This window comes from Prionailurus bengalensis, chromosome A1, assembly GCF_016509475.1.
Source record: "Prionailurus bengalensis isolate Pbe53 chromosome A1, Fcat_Pben_1.1_paternal_pri, whole genome shotgun sequence".
Taxonomy (NCBI): Eukaryota; Metazoa; Chordata; class Mammalia; order Carnivora; family Felidae; genus Prionailurus; species Prionailurus bengalensis.
Window position 1 is genome coordinate 188,597,092 of NC_057343.1, and position 14,317 is coordinate 188,611,408.

The 14,317-nt window shown below is 41.6% G+C and overlaps 1 protein-coding gene across 1 annotated transcript in view; it reads left to right on the forward strand.

The window, feature by feature from the left end:
* Positions 1-14,317, forward strand: part of ATP10B (ATPase phospholipid transporting 10B (putative)) — a 256,201-nt gene that overhangs the window by 179,315 nt on the left and 62,569 nt on the right. Inside the window, exons 6-7 of the mRNA XM_043596691.1 lie at positions 6,882-6,967; positions 11,093-11,199. Of these exons, the coding sequence (XP_043452626.1) occupies positions 6,882-6,967; positions 11,093-11,199 (193 nt within the window). The remainder of the gene's footprint in view (positions 1-6,881; positions 6,968-11,092; positions 11,200-14,317) is intronic.

Genomic DNA, 14,317 nt, shown 5'->3' on the forward strand with positions numbered 1-14,317 from the left:
GGTCCTTAAGAAGTCTAACACTTGAGCTTGGCAATGGAAGTTTAAGAGAATTATCAATATGGAAAACCTGCAAATAAGCATGAAAAAGGCCCAGAGGGTTTTTTTCCCTGTGGGCAGATAGCATTAAATGCTTACATCAAGGAAAGGACATGTATAAGCTTTAGAATCAGACACACCTTGGTGCTCATGAGCTGTGTGACCTTGGGCAAGCTACTTAGTACAATCAACACTCAGTTTTCTTTCCAATAAAATGGGACTAACCTGTCCTGAACTCTCTACAGGAAATCTGGGAAGATCGATTAAGATCAAGTAAATAAGGGGCAGCATTTTGTGAACTGCAATTTCACCAAATAAATAAAAATCATTAGTTTTTAAAGATGGAGATCTATCCATGCAAATGAATAGGCCACTGTTTTTATCAGACTTCTTTTTGCAAGAAGCAGAAATAGTTCTGGCTAACTTAAGCAAAATAGTATCCTTGCAAAAATGTGGTGGGAGGTAGGGTAGAAGGGAAGAAGAATCACACAGTCTGGCTCACAGAATCAAAGGAAAGTTGAAACCCCAGCTCCCAAAAAAGAACCAAAAAAAAGGAAATCTCAGTGCAATGGGAGAGTATTGGAAGAAGCAATTACTTCATGATCTCATTTGTTTTTCCTTCCTTGAGTCATTGCACTCAAGTCAAAGTCCCAGAGTGAGCAAGTCTAATGGGAAGGGCATCCTGACTTAGAATTCATCAACATTACAAAGCACAGAGGAGAGGTAATTTCTCAAAAGGAAGTCAAAGGATTGTTAAGGAAAAGAGAGCAGATTGGAAGGTGGGTAGCCAGAAAGCAACTATCTACTACAAATAATTTCAAAAACTCATTAATACATTTATATAATCATATTTATTAATCAACTTGAAATTCATTTGTGAAGAACAGTGGAAAATAAGTCTAGGAAAATAAAAGTTTAGGTCAGTGCAGGGGAAATAGCCTATTCTGGCTACTAGAACATATTTCATCCTGTTTGCTAAACCTTGGCCTTCCCAGTGGTCCTTGGGGGATGCAGCTTGTTGGTTCTGAGCCGTAGGTCAGTGAGGATACCTTAACCCCAAAGAAGGGGTTATACATATTGCCATTGATGTACCTGGGATAATCTGGGAGTTTTGAGTTATTTTATGATTCCAATAATTGACTTGTGTCAGAAACCTCTCCCTGCTGGGGCACCTGGGTGGCTCAGTCGGTTATGCGTCCAACTTTGGTTCAGGTCATGATCTCATGGTTCATGAGTTCAAGCCCCACGTTGGGCTGTCTGCTGACAGCTCAGAGCCTGGAGTCTGCTTCAGATTCTGTACCTCCCTCTCTTTCTGCCCCTCCCCTGCTCATGCTCTGTCACTCTCTCTCAAAAATAAATATTAAAAAAAATAGTGAAGAAACTCTCCCTTCTTTCTGATTCTCACTTTCCCCCATGCCTCATATATAATGGATCTTCAATAAATGTTTGAATACATGAATGAATGGATAAGAGACTAGTCTGGCCCATGTTGGAATGTTGGGATCTAGGACTTTATCTATTTTTTTTAATTAGTTGAGCCAAAGAATTTCCTTACAAGAAGAAGTCCTATTCCCATGAATCAAAGTTAAGATTTGTCCCTGGGGCTTTTCCCAATTGTTTTGGGTGATCTTTACAGAGAGGTCTTCCTTTCATCTCTTCATCCATCACCTTTCAATATATACATTCCTAATATCACCCTCTCCAGTACTAACCTTATCTCAACAAGTCTTGGTGGTATGCCTGTTGCCACAAGGTATTATGGGAGATGTCCCAGATGAAGCTAGCAGGCTATGAGAGGAAGCATAGATTCAGATATGTAAGTGTTAAATGGAGTCATGAGCAGTGTGGTGTGGAAGCACATAAAAAGGAACAATTCTCATTGGCTGGGGTGAAAGGGTCTATGGAGATTTGGGTGGGCTTCACAGAGGAGGTGGCAAAAAAAACCTTCTTAAGTGCTTAAAAAATTAATATATGTATATGTGTATGTATGTATGTATGTATACAATCCTCAAAAGAATGTCCCCTATCTAGGTAGGGTCTTAACCTCTACCCTTTGAAGGTACCCCACTTTAAAATGCAAATATACTTGGAAAAGATAACACATTGCATTGGTTATTAGTTGTGGTCTTTTCTATATATTTTCTACTATATTTTAGACAAGGAATTCACTTTTTTCCATTATCATTTCCCTTTTATTTTTAACCTTAGCACAGTACATATATTGCAAGGAAACCCCCACCATGCTTATATAATAGACTCCATAGTTTATATAGTATAGAGTGATATATGCAGATGTCTCTTATTACAAGTCATTAGGACCCTCCCTCCCCCCAGTCATAAAACCTAACCTTTTTTTTCCAATTGAAGAGAAAGGAAAAAAAAATCCTATCGTGTCCTCTCCTGATGGACAGATAGGTTAGAGGGTGTTCTCAATCTGGGCAACTTTATATCTCCTTACCCTGAATTTGTTCTAAAGCAATGCTCAGTTCTATGCAGGAAACACTGGGCAATGTCCTTAAACATTTTTGGTCATCACATCTGGCAGAAGGGGAGAGTACTACTGGTATCAAGTTCTTAAAGACCAGGAATGCTGCTAAAAGTCAAAGAATTATCCAGCCCAAAATGTCAATAGTGCCAAAGTTGAGATACTCTGGTCTAGAAATGTCTTGACCTGCCTACCAACTAGCTGTCTATATAGATCTTAAGAAAAAGGATGAGAGTGAGCCAATGACTATAAGAAAAACCTTTTATAAAACATAGAAATCTTTTAGAAACAATCAAAAACATTCAATAGAGGCAAATCAAAGGTCATCATGACAATATTATGTAATTTAGGTTTTTATGCTTCCTTATTTGACCCACATTAAAAAGGATGATGCTGATCATGATCATGATAATAATGATGATTTCTAGGCATTGGGGTTTGCTTATTTTTTTATTAAGATATAAGTCACTTATTAGTTTTAGGTACATAACATAATTATTTCATATTTGTATATACTGTGAAATCACAATAAGTCTAGTTAACATCCATTACCTCACATAGTTATAATTTTTTTTCTTGTGATGAGATCTTTTAAGATGTACTCTTAGTAACTTTCAAATATACAGTACAATATTATTAACTATAGTCTTGCTATACATTGCATTGCATGACTTATTTTTTAACTGAAAGTTTATTATCTTTTGATCCCCTTTACCCATTTCACCCACCCCATCTCTGGCAGCCTCCAATCTGTTCTCTAGATCTATGAGCTCAGTGTTTTGGGGGTTGGTTTTTTAATTCCACATATATGAATTTATTTATAATATCAGATACTTCAATTATAAAAAGTAGGAAAGGAACATAGGAAAGGAAATGGAGCCAAGAGGAGACCTTAAACACTGATCTTTCCTTTGTGCATCAAAATAACACCATGGTTTAAGAGAGCAAACCATATGACATCAGAAGTCCTATGGTTAAATCCTGGTTCTCATTTTGCTATCTGTGTGTCACTGGGAAAATCACTGGATCTCCTTGACCTTAATTCCTTCACTTGTAAAATAGAGATAATGATCATACCTACCTGATAGCATTATTGTGTAATTTAAAGGCAATAGTGTGTATAAGATATTTAGTTGGTTCTTGGCACACAGCAAGCACTCAATAAGTGCTGTGGCAAGAACAGTAAAAATAGGAGGACAAAGAGGATTAAACATATCGATGATGGTAACACCAATTGACCATGGCGACAACAATGATGGTAATTAGCTTTGGATTCCAGTGATTTGAGGGGCAGTCATGGTCCTGTTACCAGCCACAAGACAATTGCTTTACTTCAGTCTCCATTTGCACATCTACCAGTTACTGTGAGAACCTAATGACAGGTGCCTGGCACATTGTGTGTGTTCAGAGGAGGTGGGTCTGGCCTGAAGAACTGCAGAGACATACACCTTCCTCTCTGGAAAGGCTTTATCTTTTCCTGGACCCTGATGGCTCCCCAGGCCTTTTTGCTTATTAGTGGGGCTTTCTCAGGTAAAGGGCTGAGTCGGAAAGAAATGTCAGATAGGTAGGCTACATCCGCAAGCTAAAAAGAGCTGTGTGGTAATGAATCAGAAGGGAATCAGAAACTTCTGACCAAGGTTAAAATGAGGACCCTCAGGACACCTGGGTGACTCAGTTGCTTAAGCCTTGGGCCCAGATCATGATCTCAGAGTTCATGAGTCCAAGCCTCACAATGGGCTCTATGCTGACAGCTCAGAGCCTAGAGCCTGCTTTGGATATATTCTCTCTCTCTCTCTCTCTCTCTCTCTCTCTCTCTCTCTCTCTGCCCCTCCCCAGCTTATGCTGTGTCTCTCATAAATAAATTAACATTAAAAATAAAAAAATAATGACCCTGACAGATTTATAGGGTTTCGTATAGACCCCCCACCCCCATGCCTTCCTATCCTTGGTTCTCCTGGCAACTCCCTGGAGTGGCTATAGCAAGTCCTTCAGAACAAGTAATCCTGAGAGGTTATCTTGGAAGGTAGCAAGACCCACATGCCCCTCTTCACAGCCCATCTTGAGAAAGGAAGTAGGAAGCCCAGGGAAAAGGTAATTAGAAAGGGCGAAGTCACCTCCAGGATAGAGGGAGACAGAGGACCCAAGGCCAGTTCCCAGAAGAAAAAGAGAACAAGGGACACTTGAGGAGGAAGGTGACCAGGAAGCCCCAGCTGAGGGACAAGAGTCGCAAACCTCACATTGCTGGCATCTGCTGGGTATGATTAAACAGACACCGTGAACTGACTGCAGCAGGATCATTAGCTCTCAGACCCGCTGCCACTCATACCTGAAATGAGTTTGGATTTAGAAAGCCTGTAATGAGCCGAGAGGTATAGCTCAGAGTGAAGCACACGGCTTAATCAGAGGCATGAAAGCAGCTGACAAATTACAGCGTGATTTGTCATCATCTCAGGACTCGGCAAGTGTTTGTCCCTGAAAGAATCGATACCTGGAGAGAAAAGGACCATATTTTTAGAAACTCCTGGATGGGTAATTTATTTCAAGTGAGTGGAGAGTTTATTTATGTTGGCGCCCCCACAGATCCAATGGACAGTATATTTATACGAAGCCAGAAAATGCTATCATTTCTTCTAATCAATTTGCCCCTTTGAACAGCTGTACCTTGAAGCTTTTGGCAATAAATTCAGGCCCCATGCCGAAAGCTCTACCCAGGAAACCATTTCTAATCCCATCTTTAACACTCCTTCCTTCTACATAGCGTGTTACATCTGCTAAAACTTTCCACATGAATTCTATCTTTCCAGACACAAATGAAATGGACAGGGAAGGTGGTGTTAGTCCCAGTCTACAGAGTAGGAAACTGAGGCTTGAAAATTGAAGGGAGTATTAGCCAACGTGGATAGAAAGCAAGATCTCCTCTTCTCCAGTTGTGTCCCTTGCCCCCAACATTGGACTCTAAGATATTGTACAACTAGATAACCTAATGAAAGAGAAATCATGGAGAAAAAGGCAAGAATGTGTCTGAAGTACTTAGCTATAGGAATGTTTACTTGGGCGGGAGGCGGCAGCATGCTGTGCAAGTAGAAAACAAGGGGCCTGCAGTCATACTTGGGTTCAAATCCCAGTGCTGGTACAGCTATGAGCAGCCTACCTACCCTTCTGAGCCATGGTTTTTCCATTCCTAAAGAGAGGACGATTAGTATTCTTCATAGAATAATTATAAATGTAAAAATAAATAATATGTGGGGCACCTGGCTGGTTCAGTCAGTTGAGCATCCAACTCTTGATTTCAGTTCAGGTCATGATCTCACGGTCATGGGATCAAGCCCTGCATCAGGCTCTGCACTGGGTGTGGAGCCTTCTTGGGATTCTTTCTCCCCCTCTCCTTCTGCCTCTCTCTCTCTCCCTCCCTCTCTCTCCCTCTCCCTCTAAAATATATATATATATACATATATATATATATTCATATAATGATAGTATGTCCTCATCACAGCATCTAGAAGAAGCAAGAGTACAGCAAAGCCTGTTTATTAGCTACAGTTTTCACATCATGTTTACAACAGAAAAACAAATTGAGACAATATAACTGTTCTCTAGGGAAATGGTTAAATGAACATGGTGGCATTCATACACCAGGTTTCTATCCAGGTGTTAAGATGTATAAAAAATTTAAGATGTAAAAACTTTCAGTTTATATGAACACCATCTCATCTTCCAAAATACATAAATGTGTGCACATTATACATGTATGTGCTTTGTACAATTTACACACACACACACACACACATATGTATATATGTATTTTAACCCTGGAAGTATTATACACACAAGAATATTAATTCTGGTTACCTTTAGGTGGTGTGATTTATAATCTCTTTTTTATTATTTCTGTGCTGCCCAATGTGGTAGCCACCTGCCACATGTAGCTATTTAGCTTTAATTAAAATTAAATACAATTTCAAAATCGATTTCTTGGTCCTATTTCCACATTTCACCAGGCACACATGATTAGTAGCTTCCACATTGGGCAGTGAGGACTTATGACACTCCCATCATCGCTGTGAGCTTCGTTGGACAGTGCTGGTCAGGAAACTCAAACCCAGGACTGCCAGAGAAATGTGAGCCAGGCAGGAGCCTCCCTCTGCCCTACATCCGACTTTCCAGCATTTTCATTGCACCTACTTCCTCCTTCTTAATGAGGATTTCACTTTTCTTCTCACATTTTATAACTCTTGCAGTGTGACAAAGCAGAGATAACCTTATTCGCAGTGCTTCTTACAGTGATTAGCTCTCCTAGTGATCCTATTAAAACTGAATTCCTCTGAATTAATAACCTCATGGTGATCTCTCTCACACACAGGAGGTACAGTTCGAACCCGAATGTTTCTGCAACACCATCGTGTGTGAGAAACCCAACAACCACCTCAACAAGTTTAAGGGTTATATGTAAGTATCTAATGCCCCTGTGCTGCTGGAAACATTTGTTCTTGAAACGGCCAAAGAAAGAAGCATTGGGGTCCTGAGGATGTGTCTTGCTTTTTGCCTTAAAGAAATGCTAGCTGAGCTAGCTGAGCTTGGTGGCTCAGTTGGTTAAGTGTCCAACTCTTGATTTCGGCTCAGGTCATGATCTCACGGTTTGGTTCCTAAGATTGATTCCTAGTTGGATCTGAGCTGACAGTGCGGAGCCTGCTTGGGATTCTCTGCCCTTCCGTTGCTCGTGCTCTCTCTCTCTCTTTCCCTCTCAAAATAAATAAGTAAACATTTTAAAAACTGCTAGAGAGGGGTGCCTGGGTGGCTCGGTCGGTCAAGCGTCCGACTTCGGCTCAGGTCACGATCTCATGGTCCATGAGTTCGAGCCCCGCGGCGGGCTCTGTGCTGACGGCTCAGAGCCTGGAGCCTACTTCGGATTCTGTGTCTCCCTCTCTCTCTGCCCCTCCCCTGTTCATGCTCTGTCTCTCTCTGTCTAAAAAATAAATAAATGTTAAAAAAAAATGTTTTTAAAAACTGCTAGAGAAACCTAAATTGGGAAACTTTTCCTACTCTTTTTTTTTTGCCAGCATGGCAGTTAATTATCTTGCAGGGTTAAATTTAACAATCAGACTACACTCTCAGGAAAAGCTAGTATGATGTCATTAAGGTCAGTTTTCTAAAAGAGCTTGTATCGCATCGCAGGTAAAAACAGGGACTTTTTAGTTTGACAGACTTGGCTTTGAGTAAATTAACCTCTCTGGGTCTTGGTTTTCCTATCTGTTAAATAAAGATTCTGAGATCTACATCATAGGACTTTCCTAAGAATTAAGTTATCACATGAAAAACCCTTAGCACAACAACTAGCACAGAGTAAACACTCAGTTAATGGTGGCTGCGCTGTTGCAATTGTTATTCTTATGCCTCAACTTTGGTTTGGCCTCAGAATCTTACTGTGTTTCTGCTCCCACATCAGACTACTTCATGCAGAGAAAGACCAAAAACAAGCGGTGGTAACAGATGTGAATAAATGCCCTTATAATAGCCTTTAGAGTACTTACACGGGACATCACCTCATTGAATCTGTACAACCATCCAAGGAAATGAGTATTATGATCTCCATTTTTCAGATAGGGAATCTGATGATCTGAGTCTTTTCCATATAGACCCAAAGGTGCACAATAGGTACCAGACAACACCAGGACTTAAATTCAGGTCTTTCAGCTCCAGTGTGTTTCCTCTTGTTGTGCAGAACAGAGCTCTGCTTGATAAGGTAAACTCTTGACCAAGCAAGTCTGGAATGAAGCTTAAATAGACTTCTTAGAAGGCAGATGTCTGTGCTTTCTCTCCACCCACATTTTCTCAGGCATGTATGGAATGTCATGAAGAGCAGTATGAGAGGGGAAAGGATAAGAACAATACAAGATAACCAGCAGCTCTTAAACACGTATTATTTCCAAACACACAGCACAGATGGAGACAGGCAGAGAAGGGCCTGAGCTCCTGGCAAAGAGGAGAATTCGTCGCAGACATCTGTTCAGGTAGAGCTTGCCACCTGCCCCAGCAAAGAGGCCCTCCCTCATGCTGTGGTTTGTGGATTTGATTCATCCCAAGTCAGCTGTGAAACATTCTCTTGTTAGAATCAAAAGAATTGCAAATCAAGGGCGCCTGGGTGGCTCAATCAGTCAAGTATCAGACTTCAGCTCAGGTCATGATCTTGCAGTTCATGGGTTCAAGCCCCACGCTGGGCTCTATGCTGACAGCTCAGAGCCTGACACCAGCTTTGGATTCTGTGTCTCCCTCTCTCTGTCCCTCCCCTGCTCACGCTCTCTCTCTCTCTCTCTCTCTCTCTCTCTTTCAAAACTAAGTGGACATTAAAAACAAATAATCCAGTGAAGAAATGGGCAGAAGACATGAATAGACATGTCTCTAAAGAAGACATCCAGATGGCCAACAGACACATGAAAAGATGCTCAATGTCACTCCTCGTCAGGGAAATACAAATCAAAAACACCCTGAGATATCACCTCACTCCAGTCAGAGTGGCTAAAATGAACAAATCAGGAGACTATAGATGCTGGCGAGGATGTAGAGAAGCGGGAACCCTCTTGCACTGTTGGTGGGAATGCAAACTGATGCAGCTAATGTGGAAAACCGTGTTGAGGTTCCTCAAAAAATTAAAAACAGGTCTACCCTATGACCAAAAAATAACACTGCTAGGAATTTACCCAAGGGATACAGGAGTGCTGATGGACAGGGGTACTTGTACCCCAATGTTTATAGCAGCACTTTCAACAATAGCCAAATTATGGAAAGAGCCTAAATGTCCATCAACTGATAAATGGATAAAGAAATTGTGGTTTATAAACACAATGGAATACTACGTGGCAATGAGAAAGAATGAAATATGGCCTTTTGTAGCAACATAGATGGAACTGGAGAGTGTTATGCTAAGTGAAATAAGTCATACAGAGAAAGACAGATATCATATGTTTTCACACTTTTGTGGATCCTGAGAAATTTAACAGAAGACCATGGGGGAGGGGAAGGAAAAAAAAAAGGTTAGGGAGGGAGGCAAACCATGAGAGACTCTTAAAAACTGAGAATAAACTGAGGGTTGATGAGGGGTGGGAGAGAGGGGAAAGTTGGTGATGGGCATTGAGGAGGATACCTGTTGGGATGAGCACTGAGTGTTATATGGAAACCAATTTGACAATAAATTTCATATTTACAAAATGCAAATGGAAATCACTCTGTGATTCAATGCAAGTTAGTGGGGAACCCTAGTGTTGGAAAAATGCATGAGGGCTGGTATCTGTGGCCTGGGTTCTTGAGTCCTAGGATATCCCATGTACTAGGTGTGCAGCCTTGGAAAATTCTCTCACCCTCTCTGGGCTTTATCTTTTTCACAAGGAAGGATAATCACCCTGCTAACTTCCCAGAGCTATCAAGAATCAAATAAAATGATGTAAGTAAACTTAGTTTATAACCACTGTAAGGAATAGTTGGTATTAAAAGGCATATTGAGTGGCAGTATAGCACTTTAGAGCCAGACTTTGTGGACTTGAATCCCTATTCTGCCATTTACTAGCTTTATGAGCTTGCCTCAGTTTCTCTGTCTATAAAGTGGGTATGATAACATAACCTATCTTACAAGGTTGTCATGACGATTAACTGCGTTTGTAAATGGAAAACAATTATAACTGGACCTAGAGAAATGAAGCACTTAAGAACTAAACAGAGAAAAGCCCTACAGGTTCAGATTACTATTTTTTTTTGTTCCTCCTAATGTTTTGGGGAAGTTATATTTAAATGACCTGAATATCCCCAAGGAAGAGCATTAGGATCGAGTAAGGGCCAGATCCCAAGTTATAACAGGTGTTGGTTGGCCTCAGAAGTCTCTGGTGAGAGGTGGAAAACTGCCATGCACCTGAGGCTAGAGCAGAGAAAGAGCTCTCCCTCTGCTTTAAGGAGCTGCCTCCCATACACTACACAGAGGGCCACATCCACCTCCTTGGAGGTCTGTTTATTTCACAAGAGACTGAGCAAGAGGAGGGTGATACAGGAGAGAGGCGTGTGAGAGATTTAGCTCCAAACAAGAGGAGCCTTGCCATCTCACAGTGTGAGAAATGGGGACTGTCTGGTGACTTTGATGTTGACAGACTTGCACATTGAACTTGTGCCATCTGGTCCCAGCTGTGGGGTGAGAGTGAGCAGGGAACACTGCCTGAGGAAACACAGCACAATCTTTGTAGGGCCACAAGCCAGTTCCCACACTGTGTCCCAAAAATTGTTTTGAGTGAGAAATCTGAATCAGCCAAGGCTTTTTCAGCAAAGCTCTGACTTGAAGGTGGGTGAGTGATGATTTCCAGAGGAATGGATAATTCCCTTGTAATGGTCCAGCCCCCACCAGGACTCCCAGGAGCAGTGGACTCCCGGGAGCAGGAACATGAAGATTAGACGCAAAGTTAATAATGTCCACCGCTCTTCTGAAAATGAGGCAGGAGAGAGGTCGAGTTCACTCACCACTTCTAGTTTTATGACACTAACCAGTGACAACATAGAGAGGCCACCAAACCACTCTCCATATTTCCTCATCCCCAGGGAGCATCCTGACCAGTCGAGGACCGGCTTTGGCAGTGAGAGTCTTCTGCTTCGAGGCTGCACCATCAGAAACACCAAGGTGGCTGTTGGCATTGTCATCTACGCAGGTCATTGACTTATCTTGTGGTTTCCCCTTATCCTCCCCCCCTCTATGTCTTCCAAATCCATCTTCCATTAGTGGGAATTCACATTTATAAGTGGTACAAGAAACTTCCCATTTCTCAGCTAAGAAAAGAGAGGCTAGAATCCTAACAGCTCACTCCATCCACAAGAAATATATTTAGATTCCAAGCTAACACCACTCATCTGAACAGAAAGAGAAATTCATACTTATTCACCTCGAATGGTGTTTTAACACTAACTAAAGGCAGGAAGAAGAGTGTATCTTGAGCCAAACTTAACAACTCCACCTTTTTGTGAAAAGTGTGATGAGTTTCCTTATCTATGCAATGGCAAGAACATTTGGCTCAGACTCATAGCATACTCATGAGGATAAAATGACCCAGCATAGGAAAAGCACCCAACACTGTGTCTTAACAAACTGAATTCTCAGTGGATTTTAATTGTTGCATATACAGTTAGGCATTTATTATTATCTTTATTCATTTTGAGGTGCTCTAGTTCTCCTTTATGCTTTGATTTTGCTTTCCAATCGGAAAAAAAGATAACATTCACAATGAATCTGAAGTCTTAGGGTGCAGTCTTGGGACTGCTATATCCCTCCTACTTCGTGTCCAGCATTCAATTGGGGCTCCATCAATTTCTTTTCTTATATCAACAGCTTCAGACTTCTTCCACAGAGAAAACACAGTCTCCCTTGAGTGTCTAGCTTCATTGGAAGATCCTAGAACATGTTTTCCTGGGTCTTCGACTCCCTAGGATGTCTTGATATATTTTGCTTGTTCATTATTTTCTTTGATGTGATTTGTTTCAGAATTCATAGAACTCCACTTTTGATGGGCATGGAAGGGAATTTAAGATGCTAAGATTCACTTTTTGGGACTGTCAAAGAAAAATAGATCAAGGAAAAATAATGTCCCAATATATCTAGCTTTACCTAACTTGGTGGAGGCTGGTTGTGCATGTCAGTTCAGGTAACTCTTTTCGAGGGTTTTTGGCAATGGAGTTCAATGCCATCTGGTGGACCTACTAAGATGAACTCCCCTCCAAATGTCCACCCCTCCAAAAAGCCCCTGGTCACTTTTCTGCCTGATCAGAAGCAAACTCTGAGTGGGTGATGGATGTGGTAAATGAGGGGGCAGAGTTGGAAGAGAGTGAATCATGACTCTGAGGAGTCAGGCTGCCTGGGGGTGAAATCCACTCACTGGATGCATGTTCCTGAACATGCTGGTTAAGCTTTCAACACAAGGAGACTAATAGTTCCCACCTTATAGGGTTATAAAGTTCAAATGAGATTGTCTGTGAAAAGGGGTTTAGCACAATGACTGGCATATATTAGGCTCTCAAAAATTGTGAGCAAAAATGGTACTAAGTGTTTTTAGTGTAATTGTCTACAGCAAGGGGTTCTCCACCTTGGCACTATTGCAATTTTGTTCTAGATTGTTCTTTGTGGTCAGGGGCTGTCCTGGGGAATGTTTAGCAGAATCCCTGGTATCTAGATACCATTAAGATGTGACAACCCAAAATTTCTCAAGACGTTGCCACATGTACCCTGGGAGATAAAATCACCCCTGGTTGAGAACGACTAGTCTAGAGTCATCTTTTCTCCTCTGATTATATGGATGGAAAAAATAGAAACACCTCAGAGACAAAAAAAGGCCCAAGTGAGCCTTCCAGAAGAAAGAGATACAATGTAGAGGTGTTTGCTCCTCATGCCAAACACTTGAGCCCCTACTGTGTTTAAGGATGTAATTTGCGTACTTTGTGTATATTAATTCACTCTCCTACCCCAACATACCCACAACTATTATCTCTTATTCTGAAAATGAGGAATTGAGGTACAAAGGGATTAATTCACCCAAGGTCATTTATCTCCTGAGATTAATTCCTTATAACCTAATGTCAAGTATCTGCAGGGCCAAGCCCTGTCTGATTCTAGAGACCACATTCCAACCATTATACCATGCTACCTCCCCTGTGAACCCAATGTTTTCCAGGAGAACAGAGGAATCTCAGAAGGTGAGAAGCAAGATGGGTGGAAAGGGTGCTCTGAGGACCCCTTGCATGGGGTGAGCCTGAAGGTAGGAAGGCCACAGTGCCTTCAGTGCAGTCATCCTGTGCTCATTGTGCTGTGGAAATCCCCCCACAACTACAGGGACTGGAGTCTGGTTAATAAGCCCAGAGTTTGTCACTCCTACTGTTTTGCTGCCACTTTAAATCCACCAGGCAACCAGCTAAACAGCATTAAAGCCATTCACTGCTGGAGCTGATGTATTGGTTTTCTTTAATTTTGCACAGCAAATATGTGGTGTTTTTTAATTTGCTGAGGAATACAGCATGGTGGTTAAGTTTAGCAGCCCCAAAGGACTGTCTAAAGACAAAGTCTCAGTTTGGCTCTCAGCTCTTAGCTGTATGGCCTGGGTAACATGGATTGATGGAAGGAGAAAGAGAATGGGAATCAGAATCCTGGGTTCTCAGTATGGCTCTGATGTTATGGCTTATTTCCTTTGGGCAAGTCCCTTCTACTAATTGGTCCCCAGTTTCCAACTGGAACAAGGGTGACTTAGATGAGATTGGTACGTTTCAAATTTGTTGTCCTCTCTTTGAACAAAATTTTATGCAGAACTCCAAGATAGGCATGGAGCAGCTCAAGGCTAATGCTGGGGTGGAGGCCCTTACCACTCTTGCACAAGTGAAACCAACACCTTAGGCTAAGAAGCACATAGAAAACTACTGGCCTCAGACATTGTCCTGTCACAGGGCCTTGGCATGTACTGTTCCCGAGCCTAAAACCCTGTTCTCCCAACTCTTCTTTCTCCCTTAAGGTCTTCCTTATATGTCACCTCCTCTGAGAAGCCATCCTTGACCATGTTCTCTAACACCATCTCTTATTTACCAGCCCATTGCTTATTTCATGGGACTTATTACTGGCTATAATTATTTATTTGTTTTCTTGTGTATTTTCACCAAAATGTGAGTCATCTGTCTCATCCTTGTATCCTACCATTAGCCCGTAACAGTGCCTTTGTGCAAATTGGAAAAACCCCTTCCTCCAGAGAGCTTTCTGTCATTTGCATAAATGTATCCTAATAAACCTACAAATCT